The sequence below is a fragment of the Trichechus manatus genome, unplaced genomic scaffold (genome assembly GCF_000243295.1).
Source record: "Trichechus manatus latirostris isolate Lorelei unplaced genomic scaffold, TriManLat1.0 scaffold00086, whole genome shotgun sequence".
In the NCBI taxonomy this organism is placed as follows: Eukaryota; Metazoa; Chordata; class Mammalia; order Sirenia; family Trichechidae; genus Trichechus; species Trichechus manatus.
In genome coordinates, this window is record NW_004444022.1 from 10,010,652 (window position 1) to 10,030,073 (window position 19,422).

A 19,422-nucleotide genomic window follows, 5' to 3' on the forward strand; every position below is an offset into this window, starting at 1 on the left:
TACAAAAAAAAGACACACACCACGCTAATACTGTCTAAGTATCATAACAAAGAAAATGCATTCCTGAATGGGATTATAACCACAGGCATAGGGGTTTGCAACACATATTTTTGGGAGACATAATTCAATCCATAAGAGGCTCCTAGAATAATGATTTTCAGATCTTATAAACAACAATCTGCGTTTTAAAAATAAAGTTTTGCACAAAATTAATGAGTAAAAGCAGCCCTTTGTATAAGTTAAAATTTGTAATAAAGCCTATCAGAAAATGAAGCAGTTTTGGTTAATGTAGAAATGTGATATAGGAGAAATAACAAATGACTGTTAATGGACTTAGAACATACAGATAAGTAGTTGCAAATGGTAATCTTTTTTTTTTTTTTTTTTAACAGTTCTTGCAATCAAGGAATATTGGTTAATTGGTTACTTCGAAAGCTGTCCAGCATACAGGCTAGAATATATATTGTTCACATGGGAATGAATTTTTGAATTATTAATTTAATGTATATACCTTTAAAAAATAAATTTAAAGTAAATGTTGAAATGTTTGAAACATTCCGTAGAATCCCAGAGTTTGGCAGAAGACTACTAGAAACATACTCTCTTAGATCTTGCAACAACCAATTCTCAGTTTTCTTTCAGATTCCTAGTTTGTTGTGACATGTTTGTGCAGGCTTGGGGACATCTATACAGTGTTCAAAACTAAAACCATTTGACGTAAAAACCGGTTAAATCTAAGTAAGGTCTATAGTCTTGTTGACAGTGTTGTACAGATGTTACCTTTGGAGGAGACTGGGTGAAGGGTACGTGGGACTTTGTACTATTTTTGCAACTTACTGCGAGTCCGTAATTTTTTTCTTTAGCTAAAGAAAAAGTCATCTAAAATGATCAAAAAATTATCATCTTTTACTTAACTGTTAGGAGGGTATACAACCAGACCCATGGTGTGATGCATATAGCACATTTATATAGTGACTTTCATTATCTTACCTTTAAAAAAAAAAAAATGCACCTTTTCTTTCCTTACCACTGAGTTCTTTATACTCCATACTTACTCTGTCACCTACTGTGACACTGTTAAAGTTTTGGAAAGAACACAGCCAATGGCAAGTCAACAAAAGCTCCCTTTTAGGAAATCTATTTTAGCTGCTGCTTCATTACTTAAGAAGAAAACGGTGCTAAAACAACAGAAGTTCAGTCTGCAGTCACCTGATACAAAATAAGACGTATGAATGGCATAGCATCTTTTCCTGAAGCATTTCTGAGCTTGAAAGGTTTAGTAATTAGGCCAAAGCAGTCTCAGCATGTTGTGATATTATTATGCAGCTGGGTGTCCAAATCAGAGTGCCCTATAGCCCAGTGTGACAATACAATATGACAGTATTCTACAGGGGAAAAGGTAAAGGGTTAAAAATACCTAAAAAGGAATAAAGTAAACTTCTGATCGATTCACTTCCTTGTATGTAAAGTAAAAATGGGCATGACGGTTGTGAAATACGGGGTTTTCTGTTCCTGGGTTTTTACAATGTGCCGTAAATTACTTCCTTGTACTTTGGGAAGATTGTGCAAATCTTAGTAGTTTTGCTCTTATCCCTTGAAGACGCTTAACCTGTGGCGTCACTGGGGTTGGTGTCACCCAGTGCAGTAACTCATGGTGTCACCCCCCATGCTAATTACCACAATATTGTAACTAAAACACCAGAAAATCTGACAAAATCAGCTACTATAAAAACACCAGCAGCAAAGAAAAGAACAACTCATTCTTGTAGTGCATCCCATGATTCGAAGCATCCTTGTAATTGGGTAATAGTGACAGCTCTGACTGGAGCACAGTAGAACGTTCAAAAGATAAATTAGTATAGAGTTGTAACCTTGTAGGTATATTGATACATGTCAGCTGGGCTTATGACAAAAAATTTCTTGTTAAAACTAACCACAGGGATATTTTTAAATAAAAAAATTTCTGCTGAAACACTGCACACAGATTTTATACACAGTCATTTTGGTGTCACCCACTGCGTTCTGCACCCTCATACTCCTCTAGTAATGCCAGTGCACTCAAAAGAATTCCCTATCTATTTTCATTGTAATTGCCAGAAAGTTCAGGCTCCAAATTAACCTGAAAGAGTGATGGTTTCATGTGTTTTGACTAGAATGGATTGGTGGTGGTGAGCACATCGTCACACCTGTGAAGGTGAACTGACTTAATGACATCTTTAGTAAATCTTTAAGGAGCCCTGGTGGTGCAGTGGTTAAGTGCTCGGGTGCTAACCAAAAGGTTGGCAGTTTGAACCTACCAGCCACTCTGCGGGAGAAAGATGTGGCAGTCTGCTCCAGTAAAGATTCCAGCCTTGGAAACCCTATGGGGCAGTTCTCCTCTGTCCTGTAGGGTTGCTGAGTCCAGATCAACTCGACAGCCTTGGGTTGGTTTAGTAGAATCTTTAGTATGTATTAATATAATTCCTTTTTGTTTTTTAAGCTCAGTTTATTCAGGAATATAAAATACCAAGACCATAAGGTCCTTTGGCATAAAGCAGGACTCAGGATTAAGTGCTCGACTATTAGCCGAAAGGTTGGCAGTTCTACTCTGCACACGTGGAGTTGTTGCCATGAGTTGGAATTGGCTCACCAGAAACAACAACAGTTTTGCACCATTTCTGGAGACTACTTTGGCTTACCTTTGAGACAAGCACTAAGCTCTCAGCTTCCTGAAAATCACTATGCCTGACCAACTTTTCTGGCTTCTTCTCCAGGGTTATCAATGCTGGGAAGAGCACACACAATGAAGACCAAGCCAGCTGTGAGGTGCTCACTGTGAAGAAGAAAGCAGGGGCCATTACCTCAACCCCAAACAGGAACTCGTCTAAGCGACGGTCCTCCCTTCCCAACGGGGAAGGGCTGCAACTAAAGGAGAACTCGGTAAGACCCTCCTTCATACTTGTTTCTCAGGTGAGAGGTACAACACACACTTGCCCCACTAAGATACTAGAGCTTAATCCAGGGTCTGTAATGGTAGAGAGAAAAGCAGTGTCCTCAGAGTTTCTGGAGTGGTGGGTCTATACTCAGAGCCTCACACATTCAATGCTCAAGGTGACATACGTTTGAAGAACTGACATTTAGGATTTCAATCTGAGTGATGCAAATGGTTAACGCTCTCAGCTACTTACCAAAAGGTTGGTGGTTCGAGTTCATCCAGAAGCACCTTGGATAAAAGCCCTGGTGATCTACTTCCAAAAAATCAGCCATTGAAACCTCTTTGGAGCACAGTTCTACTCTGACATGCGTGGGGTTGGCATCTACTCAACAGCAACTGGTTTTTTGGTTTTAAAGTAAACACCCCCCCATATTATATATAGTCTTTGATGCAAGAATTTGTATATATAACATTAACCCTTCAGATGATATGAAAGAAGCCAATTCTAGGTTTTTGTGAACACAACAGTCCGGAAGCCTCTCATGAGTGTGGAAATAACTCTTAGCCATTGCCTTCTGACTAATAACTCTCAGCCATAGCCCTGCTGTGACTTTGTCACTCTTTTCCCCTTGCCTGACCATTATAATTATTCAGTTGGAGCCTGTGCATGACGTTTTTCCTTAATTAATACTTGTTTCAATTGGCCAAAAGCCTGTGCGGCCCATGTGGTAGCCCTAGAGACTAAGTGCTCTGTTGACACACAACAAAGCATTTCCCCTCTCTCTACTTTCTGGGGCAAAAAGCAGACATATCCTTGGGAAGTGCCAAAGAACCATTTCCAAAGGAGTAAAGAATGATCAGCACTGTGCATCAGCAGGTTAATTTTTTCTAGGGTAAGATGTTTGCTGGGAAAATTAGATGCTGAATAGGATGAACCAAGTGTGACTATTCATCCTAATAATCTTGAGGATAATTCTGTATATAATTTTTATAGGAATTTAGAGGGCCTAGGAATCTCCTCTTAGTCTAAGAAACAGCGTCTCACTGCATTTATGCTTAGGGAATAATAATGAGAGTACTGATTTATTAGTACTAGTTCAGCCTAGAGTTAAAAAACACAGCAGCCTATGGAGACTGGTCGGTTGCACTTGTTTTCAAGACTGAAGGAAGCATTGATAAACCTCTCCAGTGTTTTACCTGAATATTCTTCCCAAAGAGGCAGAGTTGAGGACCCTAATGGGCAGTATAGAATAATAGTGTTTAAATGTATAGGCTCTAAGAAAATGTTCTGCATCCCAATTTGGTTAGTGGCATCTGGGGTCTTAAAAGCTAGCGACCGGCTATCTAAGATGCATCAATTGGTCCCAGCTCACCTGGAGTAAAGGAGAATGAAGAACACCAAAGTCACAAGGAAAGTATTAGCCCTAGAGAGAGAAAGGGCCACATAAACCAGAGACTGCATCAGTCTGAGACCAGAAGAACTAGATGGTGCCCGGCTACCACCAATGACCGCTCTGACAGGGAGCACAACAGAAAGTCCCTGATGGAGCATGAGAAAAGTGGGATGCAGAATTCAAATTCTAGTAGAAAGACAAGACTTAATGGTCTGACTGAGACTGGAGAATCCCCAGAAAGCATGGCCCCCGGACTCTCTGTCAACCCAGAACTAAAACCATTCGTGAGGCCAACTCTTCAGACAAAGATTAGACTGAACTATGGGACTTTAAATGATACTTGTGAAGAGTGTGCTTCTTAGCTCAAGTAGATACATGAGACTTAATGGGCAGCTCCTGTCCAGAGGAGAGATGAGAAGGTAGAGAAGGTCAGGAGCTGGTTGAATGGACACGGGAAGTCGGGTGGAAAGGAGGAGTGTGCTGTCACAGTATAGGGAGAGTAATTAGGGTCATATAACTATGTATAAATTTTTGTATGAGAGACTAACTTGAATTGTAAACTTTCACTTAAAGTACACAATAAGAAGAATAAAATAAATGTACAGGCTCTAGAGTAAAATGGTTAGGGGCAGTCCCCCAATTAGATTATTTAATTTGGAGAGAGTTATTTGTTCTTTGAGCCTTAGTTTCCTGGCATAATAGTATAATACTAAAAGGTATAATAGTAATAACCACCAAATATGGTAGAAACAGGCTGGTTGGAAGTTATTAAACCCAAGAGTCCATGTAAAGTGTTGAGCCAGTGCCTTAATTAATAAGCCCTTAATAAACTTTAGCAACTACTATTCTGAAGTCAGTCCCACTTCTGTCGTTGTCTGTGGATAATGCCCACTGAATTATGTACATTTATTCATTTGTAAATTGGAGATCACACAATTCCTCCATACTACTTTACTGGATTTTTTTTTTTTTAATTGTGCTTTAGGTGAAAGTTTACAACACAAATTAGTTTCTTACTCAAAAATTTATACACAAATTGTTTTGTGACATTAGTTGCAATCCCCACAGTGTGTCAGCACTCTGCCCTTTTCCTTTTCCACCCTGGATTTCCCGTGTCTATTCTTCCAGTTTTCCTGTCCCTTCCTGCCTTTTTGTCTTTGTTTTTGGGACAGTATTGTCCATTTGGTCTCGTATACTTATTTTTGGGAAGGTGTTGTCTATTTGGTCTTATATACTTGATTGAACTAAGAAGCACGTTCCTCACGTGTGTTATTGTTTGTTTTATAGGCCTGTCTAATCTTTGGCTGAAAGGTGGACTTCAGGAGTGGCTGCAGTTCTGAGTTAGCAGGGTACCTGGGGACCATAGTCTCGGGGGTTCCTCCAACCTCTGTCAGACCAGTAAGTCTGGTCTTTTTTTGTGAATTTTAATTTTGTTCTACATTTTTCTCCAGCTCTGTCTGGGACCCTCTACTGTGATCCCTGTCAGAGCAGTCAGTGTTGGTAGCCAGGTACCGTCTAGTTCTTCTGGGCTCAGGCTGGCTGGAGGCTGTGGTTCATGTGGTGCATTTGTCCTTTGGATTAATCTTTCCCTTGTAATTTTGGTTTTCTTCATTCTTCCTTGCTCCAGACGAGGTGGGACCAGTAGACGTATCTTAGATGGCCACTCTCAAGCTTTTAAGACCCCAGACGCTACTCACCAACGTAGGATGTAGAACGTTTTCTTTATGAACTATGTTTTGCCTGTTGACCTAGATATTCCCTGAGACCATGGTTCCCATCCCTCAGCCCCGGTAACTTGGTCCTTCAAGGCATTTGGATGTTTCTAGGAAGCTTCTGTGACTTTGTCTTGGTGAAGTTATGCTGATTTCACTTGTATTGTGTGTTCTCTTTCCCTTCACCAAAGTTAACACTTAACTTAGCTAATGATTTGTCCTGTCCACCACCCACCCCCAATAAACATCAAAGTTTGTTTTTTACTGTGGGTAAACCTTTTCTCGGGTTTTTATGATAGTTGTCTTATATAATATTTGTCCTTTTGTGATTGACTTATTTCACTCAGCATAATGGCCTCCAGATGTTTCATGGAGTCGTCATTGTTCTTTATTGTTATGTAGTATTCCATTGTGTATATGTACCATAATTTGTTTACCCATTCATCTGTTGATGGGCACTTAGGTTGTTTCCATCTTTTTGCTATTGTGAATAATGCTGCAGTGAACATGGGTGTGCGTATGTCTACTCATGTGACAGCTCTTATTTCTCTAGGATGTATTCCTAGGAGTGGGATTGCTGGATCGCATGCTATTTCTGGCTTTTTTAAGGAGGCACTATATCGTTTTGCATAGTGGTTGTAACATTTTATATTCCCACTAGCAGTGCATAGGAGTTCCAGTCTCCCTGCAGTTTCTCCAACATTTGTTATTTTTTGTTTTTTTGATTCATGCCAGTAATGTCGGGTAAGGTGGTATCTCATTGTAGTTTTGATTTGCATTTAACCAAAAAGGTTAGCAGTTCGAATCCACCAGCCACTCCTTGGAAACCCTATGGGGCAGTTCTGCTCTGTCCAGTAGGGTCGCTATGAGTTGGAATCAACTCAACAGCAACGGGTCTTTGGGTTTAATGGCTAATGATTGCAAGCATCATGTGTCTGTTAGCTGCCTCAGTGTCGTCTTTGGTGAAGTGTCTGTTCATATCCTTTGCCATTTTTTAATTGGATTATTTGTCTTTTTGTTATCGAGGTGTTGAAATATTCTATGGATTTTAGAGATCAGACCTTTTTTGGGATATGTCATAGCCAAAAATTTTTTCCCAGTCTGTAGGTTCTCTTTTTACTCTTGGTGAAGTCTTTTAATAAGCATAAGTGTTTAATTTTTAGGAGCTCCCAGTTATCTAGTTTATCTTCTGTCATTTGTGCATTATTAGTTATGGTTTGTATTCTATTTATGGCATGTATTAGGGCCCCTAGCACTGTCCCTGTGTTTTCTTCCATGATGTTTATAGTTTTAGGTTTTACATTTAGGTCTTTGATTCATTTTGAGTTTGTTTTTGTGTATGGTGTGAGGTATAGGTTGTCGTTTTTTTTACAGATGGACATCTAGTTCTACCAGCACCATTTCTTAAAAAAGACTGCCTTTTCCCCATTTAATGGACTCTGGTCCTTTGTCAAAGATCAGTTGACCATAGGTGAGTGGATTTACATCTGGGTTCTTGATTCTGTTCCATTGGTCTGTGTGTCTGTTGTACCAGTAGCAGGCTGTTTTGACTACCATGGCTGTATAGTAGGTTATGAGATACACGATTATTTGATTGAATAATTATTAGAAAAGGCTCTAGAAACATGAAGCATTAATGATAATTAGATATGGTGTCAGTGATTTAATTTTACTCTTTCCCTTTATATTTCTCCCCTGCCACTGGGATATAAAGCAGACTGACTCATCATAGTGATTTCTGTAAAAATAGTCAGTCTTGACATTTGGTCCATTGCCAGCTGGTGATGGCATTTTTCCTTGTTGATAAGTTCCCCTTAGAAATGGAACAAGGGTAACTTCTTAACCTCCTGTCCTCAAGAACAATATAACCAGTACATAAATGCTTCAGGAGGCGGCCGTGACCCTTCCCTGCAGTGGCTTTGAGTCTCTGTGGGGTCCATGCTCCAGGGGTCGGCAAGGAAGTACCGACAGAGTTGGACAGACCCCGACCCTCCACTTCCTGCATCAGCCTCAGCAGCTTCACTTCTATCTGCCTTACATATTAGGCTTCTCATTAGAATTTAAAGCAAGAGTTGTACTGCTTTTTTAAACACATAAAAACCAGGATCCTAGTGTGCCAAATCAGTCACTGAACAGATATTTACTGAGCACCTGCTATGAACCAGGAACTGGATGCCAGGGATTTGGTAGTGGATAAAACAGAAATCTCTACCCACAAGGAACTAACAGCCATTGAGCAAACAGTTGACATACACAGTGTGCCAGATGATAAATGCTATGGAAAACAAAGTAAGGAAGCAGAAATAGGTAGTGTGGGATGAGGGGCAGTGGATTGTGGTTTTAAATAGGTTAGAATAGGCATCACTGAGAAGGTGACATTTGAGCAAACCTGAAGACAAGGGAGCAAGCTGTGTAGCTATTTGGAGGAAGAGCATACTCACACTCTAGTAGAAGAGAAGCAAGTGAGCAGGGCTGGTGTTCCCAAAAATCAACAAGGAGGCTGGAGCAGAGAGAGTAGATCCTAGGTTGTAGGAGATGTTGTCCAAAAGATAATGGAAGTGGAGTGAGACGGTCTTGTTGGACCTTGAAGGTCATTGTCAGGACTTTGACTTCTACTCTGAATGAACAATTTACTAGCAGAGGACACTTGATTCACTGGTTAAAAGAGGCCAATGATTTTTTTCCCATCTAGAAGGGGTCATCTTAATATTAAAAAGCAAATATTATGGTACTTAAGAAAGGGTAGTGACATAATAGGACCCAGGGCAAGATAACATCCGTGGGAGACAAGTAAAGCAGACTCCACTCCTTCCCCTTTGTGAATCTGTTCTTTCATCCAACAAACATTTCCTGGGCACTGACTCTGCACACCAGGCATTGGGGATAAGGAGATGAACATGATACAGTTTAAGTTCTCCTGGAGCTAAGATGGGTAGGGAGAAAGAGTAAATCAACAGTGACACCACAGTGAGTTTTAGGAGAAAGATAAAAAGCTCAGGTTGTATGGAATCCTAACTCAGATTGGCCACTGGCCAAGGAGCAAGGCAGGAGAGAGGATGGGTCAGATTAGGGAAGGCTTCCTGGAGAAGGTGACACTTGAACTGTGGTCTTAAAAAGTGAGTAGGAGTTAACCAAGCAAATAAGAGAGTAATTCTGAACACACATGCAAAGACACGGAGGCCTGAGAGCACAAGAGGCTTGTCTTGGAGTGTTTGGGAACACATGTGATAGCTTGGAGGATGATAAGACAGGACAAACAAGCAGGCTTCAAACATGATGAGTTAAGCTGAGACTTTAACCAAGTGATTGTAGACAAGGGCATGATGGAATCAGATATGCATTTGGGCAAAACAGTGATGATGGCAGTGGGAGGCTGTCTTGGGAAGGATACGGGAGCAGGCCTGGAGGCTGTGACACCAGTGATGAGGCTCATGCAGTAATCCAGATGAGAAATTATGGGGGCTTGAAATAAGGCAGTGATTAGCGTAAGGGACAGCATGGGAGAGAGGATGTGAGAGGTACAGTTGGGGTAACCAGGTGGCTGACTGCTTGGGGGATGCAGGAGTCAAGAATGCTTCCTGGGTTTCAGGCATTGGCCACTGGATGCTGGTCGTTGAAAGTGCAGGAGACTGCACAGGTTTTATATATATAGGTTATATATATAAATAAAACACAAAATACATACAAAACTTTGACAGCTTAACTACAAAAAGACAAATAACCCAGTCATAAAATGGGCAAAGTACTTGAATAAATATTTCACCAAAGAGGATGTTCAGTTGGCCACCAAACACGTGAAAAGATGATCAACATCATTAGCCATCAGAGGGAAGCAGGTCAAAACCACGAGATACCATTTCACTCCCACTAGGATGGCTAACATAAAAAGAACAGAAAATAAATGTTGACGAGGATATAGAAAAATTGGAACCCTTATCCATTGCTGATGGGAATGCAAAATTGTACAGCTGTTGTGGAAAACAGCGTGGCAGTTCCTCAGAAAAACTAAAAATAGAACTACCATATGAGTCAGCAATTCCACTCCTATGAGTCAGCAATTCCACTCCTAGGTATATACCCAAAAGACTTGAAAGCAGAGATTCAAACAGATACTCGTACACTGTTCATTGCACAATGTTCACTGCAGCACTATTCACAATAGCCAAAAGGTAGAAACAAACAAAATGCCCATCAGCGGATGAATGGATAAACAAAATGTGGTACGTACATACAATGGACTACTACTCAGCCAGTAAGAGAAATGAAGTCTTGATACTTGCTACAGTATGGATGGAGCTTGAAGACGTTATGCTGAGTGAAATAAGTCAGTCACAAAGGCTAAATGTTGTATGGACTCACTTATATAAAAAGATAAGAACAGGCAAATGTATAGAGACCAAAGTTTATTAGTGGTTACCAGGGGTGGGAGGGAGGTGGAAAGGCAGGGTATTGCATGTGGAATACTGACTTTCGGTTTACAGTGATGGAAAAATTGCATTTAGGGTTGCACAACCGATTAATGTAATTACTGTCAATAAGTTGTAAAAAGTTAAATTGGCAAAAGTTGTAATAGATATATTTGTTTTAAAAAAAAAAAAAGAAAAGATTAGCTGCTGAGGCTGCTTAAGTATAACCAAACACGTCATGGTATTTGGTTTGAAGGTTTAGTGTCATGGTTTCATGAGACGTTTCAGTTAATTGGCAAATTCTCATGGATTCCAGCCTTTCTGAAGCATGGAGCCTATGTGAAACTTAGGGGGTAGTCAGTTTTTGTTAATGGGGGAGGAACAACTCAGAAAAGGAGGATGAGAATGGTTGCACAATTTGAAGAAGGTGATCAGTGTCACTGAATTGTACATGTAGAAATTGTTGAATTGGTGTATGTTCTGCGGTGTATATTCTCAATAATAAAAATATATATAAAAAAATAACAATGCTCAAGGAAGACATTCTTTGCTAATTAAGCTAAGCTGTTGTTTGATTTAAAGAAAACTTCAGGGGATGTTTGTGGTTTAAAGTTTAAACATTGTCTCAGGGTGTGATCATTAAGGTTATGTGTCAGCTTGGCTGGACCATGATTCTCAGTGGTTTGCCAGTTACGATGTAGCTGGGCAGTCATATGAAGCTGTGATCACTTCCATGATGAGATTTGCCATAATGCGATCACCTCCATGATGAGATCTGCTGTCAGTAGCCAGTCAGTTGAAAGGGAGTTTCCTTGAGGGTGTGGCCTGTATCATAGATATAAGTGGACTTGCTGGCAAAATTCGTGGGCTTGTGCTTGCTCTGGATCCTGCAGCCGGCTCCTATTCATCTGACCACAAGTCTTGGGACTTAAGCTAGCAGTTTACCTGTAGTCTTGCCTGCCAATCTTGAGATTCACTGGTTTTTGCAGCCTGTGAGCAAGAGCCCTGCTCTCTGACCTGCCGATCTTGGGTTCACCAGCCTCTGTGGCTACGTGAATCAGGAGAAGCCTCTAGCCTGACCCATGGATTTTGGACATTCCAGCCTCTGCAACTGTGTGAGCCATTTCCTTTATATAAATCTCTCTATATAGATATTTATATGCTTTACTGGTTTTGCTTCTCTAGAGAACCCAGCCTAAGACACAGGGCAATAGTATTAGCAGTTCATCCAGCCTCAATGGCTCCAGAAGTCTGGATTCCATGAGAATTTGAAACTCTCTTTCACAGTTTCCCCCTTTTGTCCTTGAAAGGCTTTAAAGAGTCTGTATACTGATTGTCATCCACAAGTGAAAAACCAACTTTTCCACTGGCTTTTGTTTTTCAATTCCCAAATATCTAGTCAGTCTAAGAATAAGATAAAAAGAGGAAGATGCCATATAACTTCTCTCTGATGTAGGAGAAAGAGTTAACTCATAAAGATAACTTATAACCTTGGTATTAAGAAGTGCATGCCCTTACGTAATATGTGTGGGTGACAGAGATTCAGGGTATTGTGGTAATAATGAAATTCCCCCACCCCCCCCACCCCCCACATCTGACTTGCTATTTGGAACATATTGTTTTTGGCTTAAAACTAGACTTGTGGACACATGAATTCCAAGTCTGTTTCCTTAGGAGCACCCTTACGTTGTTTAATTTAGTCAAAACACATCAAAGTGTGTGGTTTCAGTATCTCTTGGTTCAGTGTCTAATTACAATAACAGGCGATGGCTGTGTCAGCATCGTGGCCAAGTTCATCAGCAGGGGAGATGAAAGCTGATTATCATTCTCAGCAGAGGACAGGGAAGCCCTGTGGGAATTCAGGAATTCAAGGCAAATAGGATCAAACCGGGGCAGGGAGAAGTAAAAGGGAGATGAGAAGGGGCTATTTCAGCTCTCTGAACTGAAGATTTGCCATTCTTTTCATCTGCTTTTTGTAAGAAAGACTCTTTCACCCCCCAGAACATTTAGTGAAGGTCATTTCCAGTTCCACAGCGGCAGCTCTTTTGGAATATTTGACCATCATCTTGCAGTCTGTTCCCTGCAGTGATAAAGAGCAATCAATAGAACTGACCTTTTGTTCATCTCATTGTGCTCATTACTTTAAATTTTTGCTGTTAATTAAGCTCTTTGGTCTGTGCAGGTCAAGAACACTGAACTTTCTATTTATCTACTTAGATTTTTTAAAGCAGGAGGGCAATGCTTTCTTTCAAAACTCTTATCTCTTAGTTCCTGGCACACACAACTCTCGCCAGTGATTAAGAAGGATGACTTTTGCAACCAGGAATTGACTAGGCTGATGTCAGCTAGAGTAAGTTCACAGTTCCCTCCTCAGTAGGTGTTGGTTTACCTTCAACACCAGGTTTGGTAGCTAACGAAAATGTGATTCCATAGTTGATTTTCCCCCTGTGACAAATGTTAAAACTAAAAGAAAATAAATCATGTTGCAATGGAAATTTTTCTTTGCTTCGGTTGTAACCTAACTTCCCCACAGCTTTAGGGGGGAAGAATATTGGCAAGGGCAATAAGCTCTTGAAATTTTTTTTTCCCCCTTACAAATAAATAAATAACAACACGCATTGCACTCATGTGCCAAACACTGATCTTAGTGCTTTACAAATATTAATTGATTTAACCTCATAATATACACAGATAACCTTATAGGTATGTACTTTCATGATCTTTATTTTACAGATAAGGAAGCTGAGGCACAGAGGGAGTAGGTAAGTTGCTCAAGGCCAGACAGCTAGAAAGTGTGCAGTTGGGATTGAACCCAGGCAGTCTGGCATCAGAGTCTATACTTCTAGCTACCATACCATGCTGCCCTTTTATCCATTATCAGTTAGAAAATGTGGCAGGAAAATATCTTTGGAAAAACCAGAAATAAAGAATAACTCCTAATCTTGATACATAGTACTTCACTGTAATTTGACACTAAATATTTTTTTCATTTCCATTATGATTTCTCTGCCGATTTAGGAATTATTTAGCAGTCTCTCCATCCCAACCATATGGGAGATTTGGTTGTGTTTTTCTTGTCTTTTTTTTTTTTTTTTTTTTAATTGTTGATCTCTAAGTTGATTGTATTTTTATTTTAGGAATATATTCTATGTGATATGTATTCTTCGGTATTTCTGAGTTTTACTTTGTGGTCTAGTTCAGGGACTGGCAAACTGTGTACCACAGGCCATATCTAACCCATGGACTGTTTTTGTCCAGCTTTTAAGCTGAGAATAGTTTTTATATTTTTTAAAGAGTCACTAAAGAAAAGAAGAATACAGAGATCATATGTGCAACAGAGACTGTGTCCCACAAAGCTTATAATATTTATTATCTGACCCTTTACAGGAAGTTTTTTGACCTCTAATCTAGTTCATAGTCATGTCGTCAGTTTTTACCAATCTTACCAGGAAATGTAAAAAATCTCCCAACAAGACTATATATGTATACACACATATATATATTGTTGTTAGGTGCCATCAGGTTGGTTCTGACTCAGTAACCCTATGCACAACAGAACAAAACACGGCCCAGTCCTGCACCACCCTCACAACCATTGCTATGTTTGAGCCCATTGTTGCAGCCACTGTGTCAGTCTTTATCTGGTCAAGGGTCTTCCTCTTTCTCACTGACCCTCTGCTTTACCCAGCATGATGTCCTTCTCCAGGGACTGGTCCCTGCTGATAACATGTCCAAAGTAAGTGAAACGAAGTCTCACTATTCTCACTTTCAAGGAGCACTCTGGCTGTATTTCTTCCAAGACAGACTTGTTCATTCTTCTGGCAGTCCATGGTATATTCAGTATTCTTCACCAACACCACAAATCAAAGGCATCAATTCTTCTTCAGTCTTCCTTATTCTTTGTCCAGCTTTCACATGCATATGAGGTGATTGAAAATATCATGGCTTGGGTCAGGCACACCTTAGTCCTCAAAGTGACATCCTCGCTTTTTAACACTTTGAAGAAGTCTTTTGCAGCTGATTGGCCAATGCAACGTGTCTTTTGATTTCTTGACTGCTGCTTCCATGGGTGTTGATTGTGGATACAAGTAATTATGAAATCCTTGACAAGTCAATCTTTTCTCCATTTATCATGATGTTGCTTATTGGTCTAGTTGTAAGGATTTTTGTTTTCTTTATGTTAAGGTATAATCCCTACGGAAAGCTGTAGTCTTTGATCTTCATCAGTAAGTGCTTCAAGTCTTCTTTGCTTTCAGCAAGCAAGGTTGTATCATCTGCATATCAAAACTTGTTAACGAGTCTTCCACCAATCCTGATGTCACATTCTTCTTCATATAGTCCAGTTTCTCAGATTATTTGCTCAGCATACAGATTGAATAAGTATGGTGAAAGGATGCCATCCTGATGCATACTTTTCTTGATTTTAAACCATGCAGCTTCCAGTATCACAGCAACATGCAAGCCACCACAGTATGACAAACTGGCAGATGCATGGTGGACATATATATATATAAAACTTGACTGCCTTGTTTTTCCAGGTCTGCACCTATAACAGACTGCAGTCTTACCACGTTTCTGTCATGCTCTATTAGTGGAAAATATTTGAGTTTTTCTTCTCTGACAGGTTTCAGCCTTACATAGGTTCTGGCTTTTGCAAGTATTACTGTACACCTACTCCTCATTGACTGTCTCATTATCTGACATTTCCAATTTATGACAATAGTAAAAAATCTACTATCTGACTTTCACGTGAATTACGTACATCTGGCAGTAATTAACACCCTAGGTGTGAGTCAAAAGTAACGCAGGCTGTGATGGTTAAGGTTATGTGTCAGCTTGGTTGCTGTGATGGTTAAGGTTATGTGTCAACTTGGTAGGGCCATGATTCTCAGTGGTTTGACAGTTATGTAATGGTGTAATTTGGCAGTTACGTACTGATGTAATTTGGCAATTAGATATTGATGTGGTCATCCTCCATTTTCCCATAATGCCAATTTTTTGCATAATGAGCTGGACTTTAGAACCTAACAATGTCAATAAGTGAGGAGTGGGTGTATATATGTATACACACACACATATATATGTATATATATTTAAAGTAAAGACCTAGTACGTATGTATATCTATATATATGTGTGTGTCTGTGTATATATGTGTATGTATGTATGTTATGGAGCCCTGATGGCACAGTGGTTAAGAGCTACGGCTGCTAACCAAAAGGTCAGCAGTTTGAATCTACCAGCTGCTCCTTGGAAACCCTATGGGGCAGTTATACTCTGTCCTATAGGGTCACTGTGAGTCAGAATCGACTCAACGGCAGTGAGTTTATGTATGTTATGATAATGCCAGCTACGTTACAACCCCCACATTGCAGCGGTTTAACTCAATGGAACTTCAGTTCTTATGCATGTAGCAATGTAGCAGTCAGCAACAGTGGGTGTTTCTGGTTGCGTGGTTTTTCTCCAGGTGGTGATTCAGAGCCTCAGTGTTTTGTGTCTCTTGGATCTGTCATCTTTAGGTCCTCAGGGTCATCTGCTGATCCTTGGCATCAAACCAGCAGATGGAGGAAGAGAGGGAGTGGAGGATAGTGTGCAGCAGGCTTTTATGGGCCAGGCCTGGAAATCTTCATAACACTCTGCCCCCAGCCTCCTGCATGGCCATTCCTCACTAAGAGGAGACCTGGTAAATGTCGGCCAGCTGAGTGCCAAGAGAAGAAGGAAATGTGTTTTCTGAGGAGCAGGTCAATCTCTGCAGTTACATATTCATACAAAAATATAGAATGGTTGAAACTTCCCTGTGATTTATTCCTTTATTATTGTTTAAGAACCCTCTTTATTCCTAATAATGCTTTTTGCCTTAACTTTTTATATAGATAAGCCAGCTTTACGTAGACCAATAGTATTTCTGGTATATCTTTTTCCCATTCTTTCCCCCCCACCCCCATTCTTTTAATGTCAGCTTTTAATTAATTATACTCAATAGAAGACACATGAAGTTTCTCATAAATCAAGATTTAAAGAAACTAGACAGAATTTGAATGAAAATAAAATATTAATATAAGGACTCATTTTCTTGCCATCATCTTGATTCATTCACTGCTATTGTCACAGTCATGATGGTATGTAGAAAGGAGGAAGGGACAGGTTCGTGAATAGATTCTTGTCTCTTCTTTCTTGTTATTCAGGCACAGAAACTTTGGGCTAGTTGGGAAACCAAGAGCTCAGCTCAGCAGCAGGCTGTCAACTCAGAAAACTGGATAGCAGCTCTTACTGACTTAGGTGAAGAGCAGAACTGAAATGCAAGTGTTCATTATCTTATTGTCCTTGTTTGTCACAGCGGCGACAGTTGTCGGGGTGGCGGAGACAATAACCAGTGCCACAACTCTTACAGAGAAGTGGGACCAGGAGGGTCACTCTGAGGAGTAGAACCCAGCTTCAGGCCCAGGAGTTTATTTTATAGTCAATACAGCAAGCAGTGAAGCAAATAACAGAACAATGGGCTTTGGGTGAATAACAATAAGTTTTGGGCAAGGGAGGAGGAATTCAGGTAAACAAGCCAATCAGTAATGGGTTTGGAAAAACAAGTCGTGACAAGTCTCAACATGTTGTGCAGCATAGAGGCCTTTATACATCCATATTTTAATAGCACATATCCCCACATTTCCCCCCTTTTGTTTAGTTAATGGAATAAGAATCAAGAGGATTTTCACTGGTCCAACAAATGCCCGTTAGGATAAAGTAAAATTTTCTCTAGGAGATAAAGTCCAAGATTATCTCAGCTACTGTCTCCACACCTCAGGCCCTGGTGTCTTAGTGAGTCCTTGTGAGCCCAGCTACAGCCGGAGCATGCTCCATATGTTTAAGGAGGAGAAGTAGCATAGCTATGAGTAACACCTGGACTTAGTCGCCTAGATGGCGGCCATAGCAGGCTCTTTAAACTCACGGTGCTGGTTTTCCACCAGATACTATCTGGTTCTTCAGCAGGTTACTAAGTGAGAGCGATGCTCTTATCAATTGCATAGCCGGAGTGAGCGGACTCAGTGTGTCTTTTAGGTGTGTATGGCAATAGAGGATGATCTTAAAAACATATTATAATCCTTTGTACTGACAATACCCTGATTGTTGGACCAATGGGTTTCTTCCAATTTTCATTTTGTAAGTTACACACTATCTTTTAACATTCACTAACATGATTATTCTTAAAGGCTTAAAGATTTATAAAGGCTCAAAGATTCATTAACAATCAAACAAGCAATGATTTACACAGCTTTGCCATTACTTGGAAGGGAATCACTAGGAAGGGTAATTTACGCATCATAACAGATTTAACAATCAAACACTGATTTACACAAATTTACTGTAAATTGGAAAGGAATCATCTAACTTAGAAATCTATACAGAAGCATCTAATTTAGAAGAAGCAGAAAATATAGAGGAATTTACACACTACAAATTTTCATTGGGAACTTACTGATTAACAAATTACTGATTAACAAGATAATATAGGATGACTGTTGAGAATAGATTGTCAAGAGGGAAACCGTAGCTAGAAACAGGTTTTCATGTGTAAGTGGGGCACCTGTAGTTGAGAGGATATGTTCAGCTTTGGAGGAGAGGGCTTTTAGACCTCCCCATGTTACCGGTCTCGCAGATCTCTGTTGTTCACTGTTCATCCCCGGGGGAAGGGGTGACGGTGTCAGTTGCAGCTCTGGAGTCGGGTCGGATGGCGGCCACCGAAGGGGTGGTGGTGGTGGTTCAGAGAAGGGAAGGGGTGGAGGTGCAGGGCAGAGTGTGCCAGCGCATGGGGGAGCCGCAGTGTGGGGCGCGTCCAGGACCCCTAGTCACGGCCAGAGCGCAGAGCCCGCTCTCGCCTGCCCAGAGCCTCCAGGCGGGGCCATCCCAGGTGGCGACACCCCAGGCGACCGGGCTGGCGAGCCCGGGCAGCGGCAACCCAGGACTGGGCTCGGAGTGCCGCAGGAGGGATGGAGCACGGGCCGCGCCGCAGCCGGAGCGGGAATCCAAAGTGGACCTGTAGGAGACAAAACAGCTGCATACCCTCGCCCCCAGGTTAGTAATTCTACAGGTCGTTGCCAGACAGAGAGATTTTGAGGATCTTTATAGAGGACCTGTGGGCGAGGTCAGGTGTCAGAGGGGATAAAATGTCATTCTGCAGCAGTACGACCATCTTTGGCAACCGATAAAAAATTAAAAGTAAAGAGAGCTTTGGCAAGTCTTTCATTTTGGTCACATACTGTAGACCCATCATCTCTCCCCTTTTGTTTATTTAAGAGCTGTTTGAGAGTATGATGAGCACGTTCAATTATGGCTTGCCCTTGAGGGTTATAAGGAATGCCAGTGGTATGAAGAATATCCCAAGTGGCACAAAATTGTTGAAATTTAGCAGAAGTATATGTAGGCCCATTATCAGTTTTAAGGGCTTGGGGGCATCCCATATTTGCAATGGCTTGGGTAAAGTGACGACAGGCATGAGTAGAACGTTCCCCAGAAAGGGCTGTAGCATAAAGAAACCCAGATCATGTATCTATGGACACATGGAGATATTTAAGTTTCCCAAAGGGAGGATAGTGTGTTACATCCATTTGCCACAGTTGATTGGCTACTAGACCACATGGGTTGACGCCAGCAGCAGAGGACGTGGGAGAAAAGCGTTGGCAGTCAGGACAGGTGCGAACAATTTGTTGTGCTTCAGTAAGAGAGACAGAAAATTGTTTTTGAAGTCCCTGTGCATTTTGATGAAAGAAGTTATGAGAAGTTCGTGCATCAGAAAAGGCAGAGCCAGCAAGTAAATCGGCGCGAGAACTGCTGTCAGAAAGAGGCCCCGGCAAGGGTGTATGGGGACGCACATGTACCACAAAAAAGGGAGAATTACGGCTATTAAGCAGGGTTTGGAGCCTTTTAAATAAAGTAAATAACTCATAATCGGGAATAAATCGAAGAGTTACATCACTAATATGTTGAATAGTGTGAACAACGTAA

At 40.8% G+C, this 19,422-nt stretch overlaps 1 protein-coding gene across 1 annotated transcript in view; it reads left to right on the plus strand.

The window, feature by feature from the left end:
• The window catches only part of PPM1H (protein phosphatase, Mg2+/Mn2+ dependent 1H), a 349,942-nt gene that overhangs the window by 121,218 nt on the left and 209,302 nt on the right, over positions 1-19,422 (plus strand). The window contains exon 2 of the mRNA XM_004381557.2: positions 2,754-2,919. Within this exon, the coding sequence (XP_004381614.1) occupies positions 2,754-2,919 (166 nt within the window). The remainder of the gene's footprint in view (positions 1-2,753; positions 2,920-19,422) is intronic.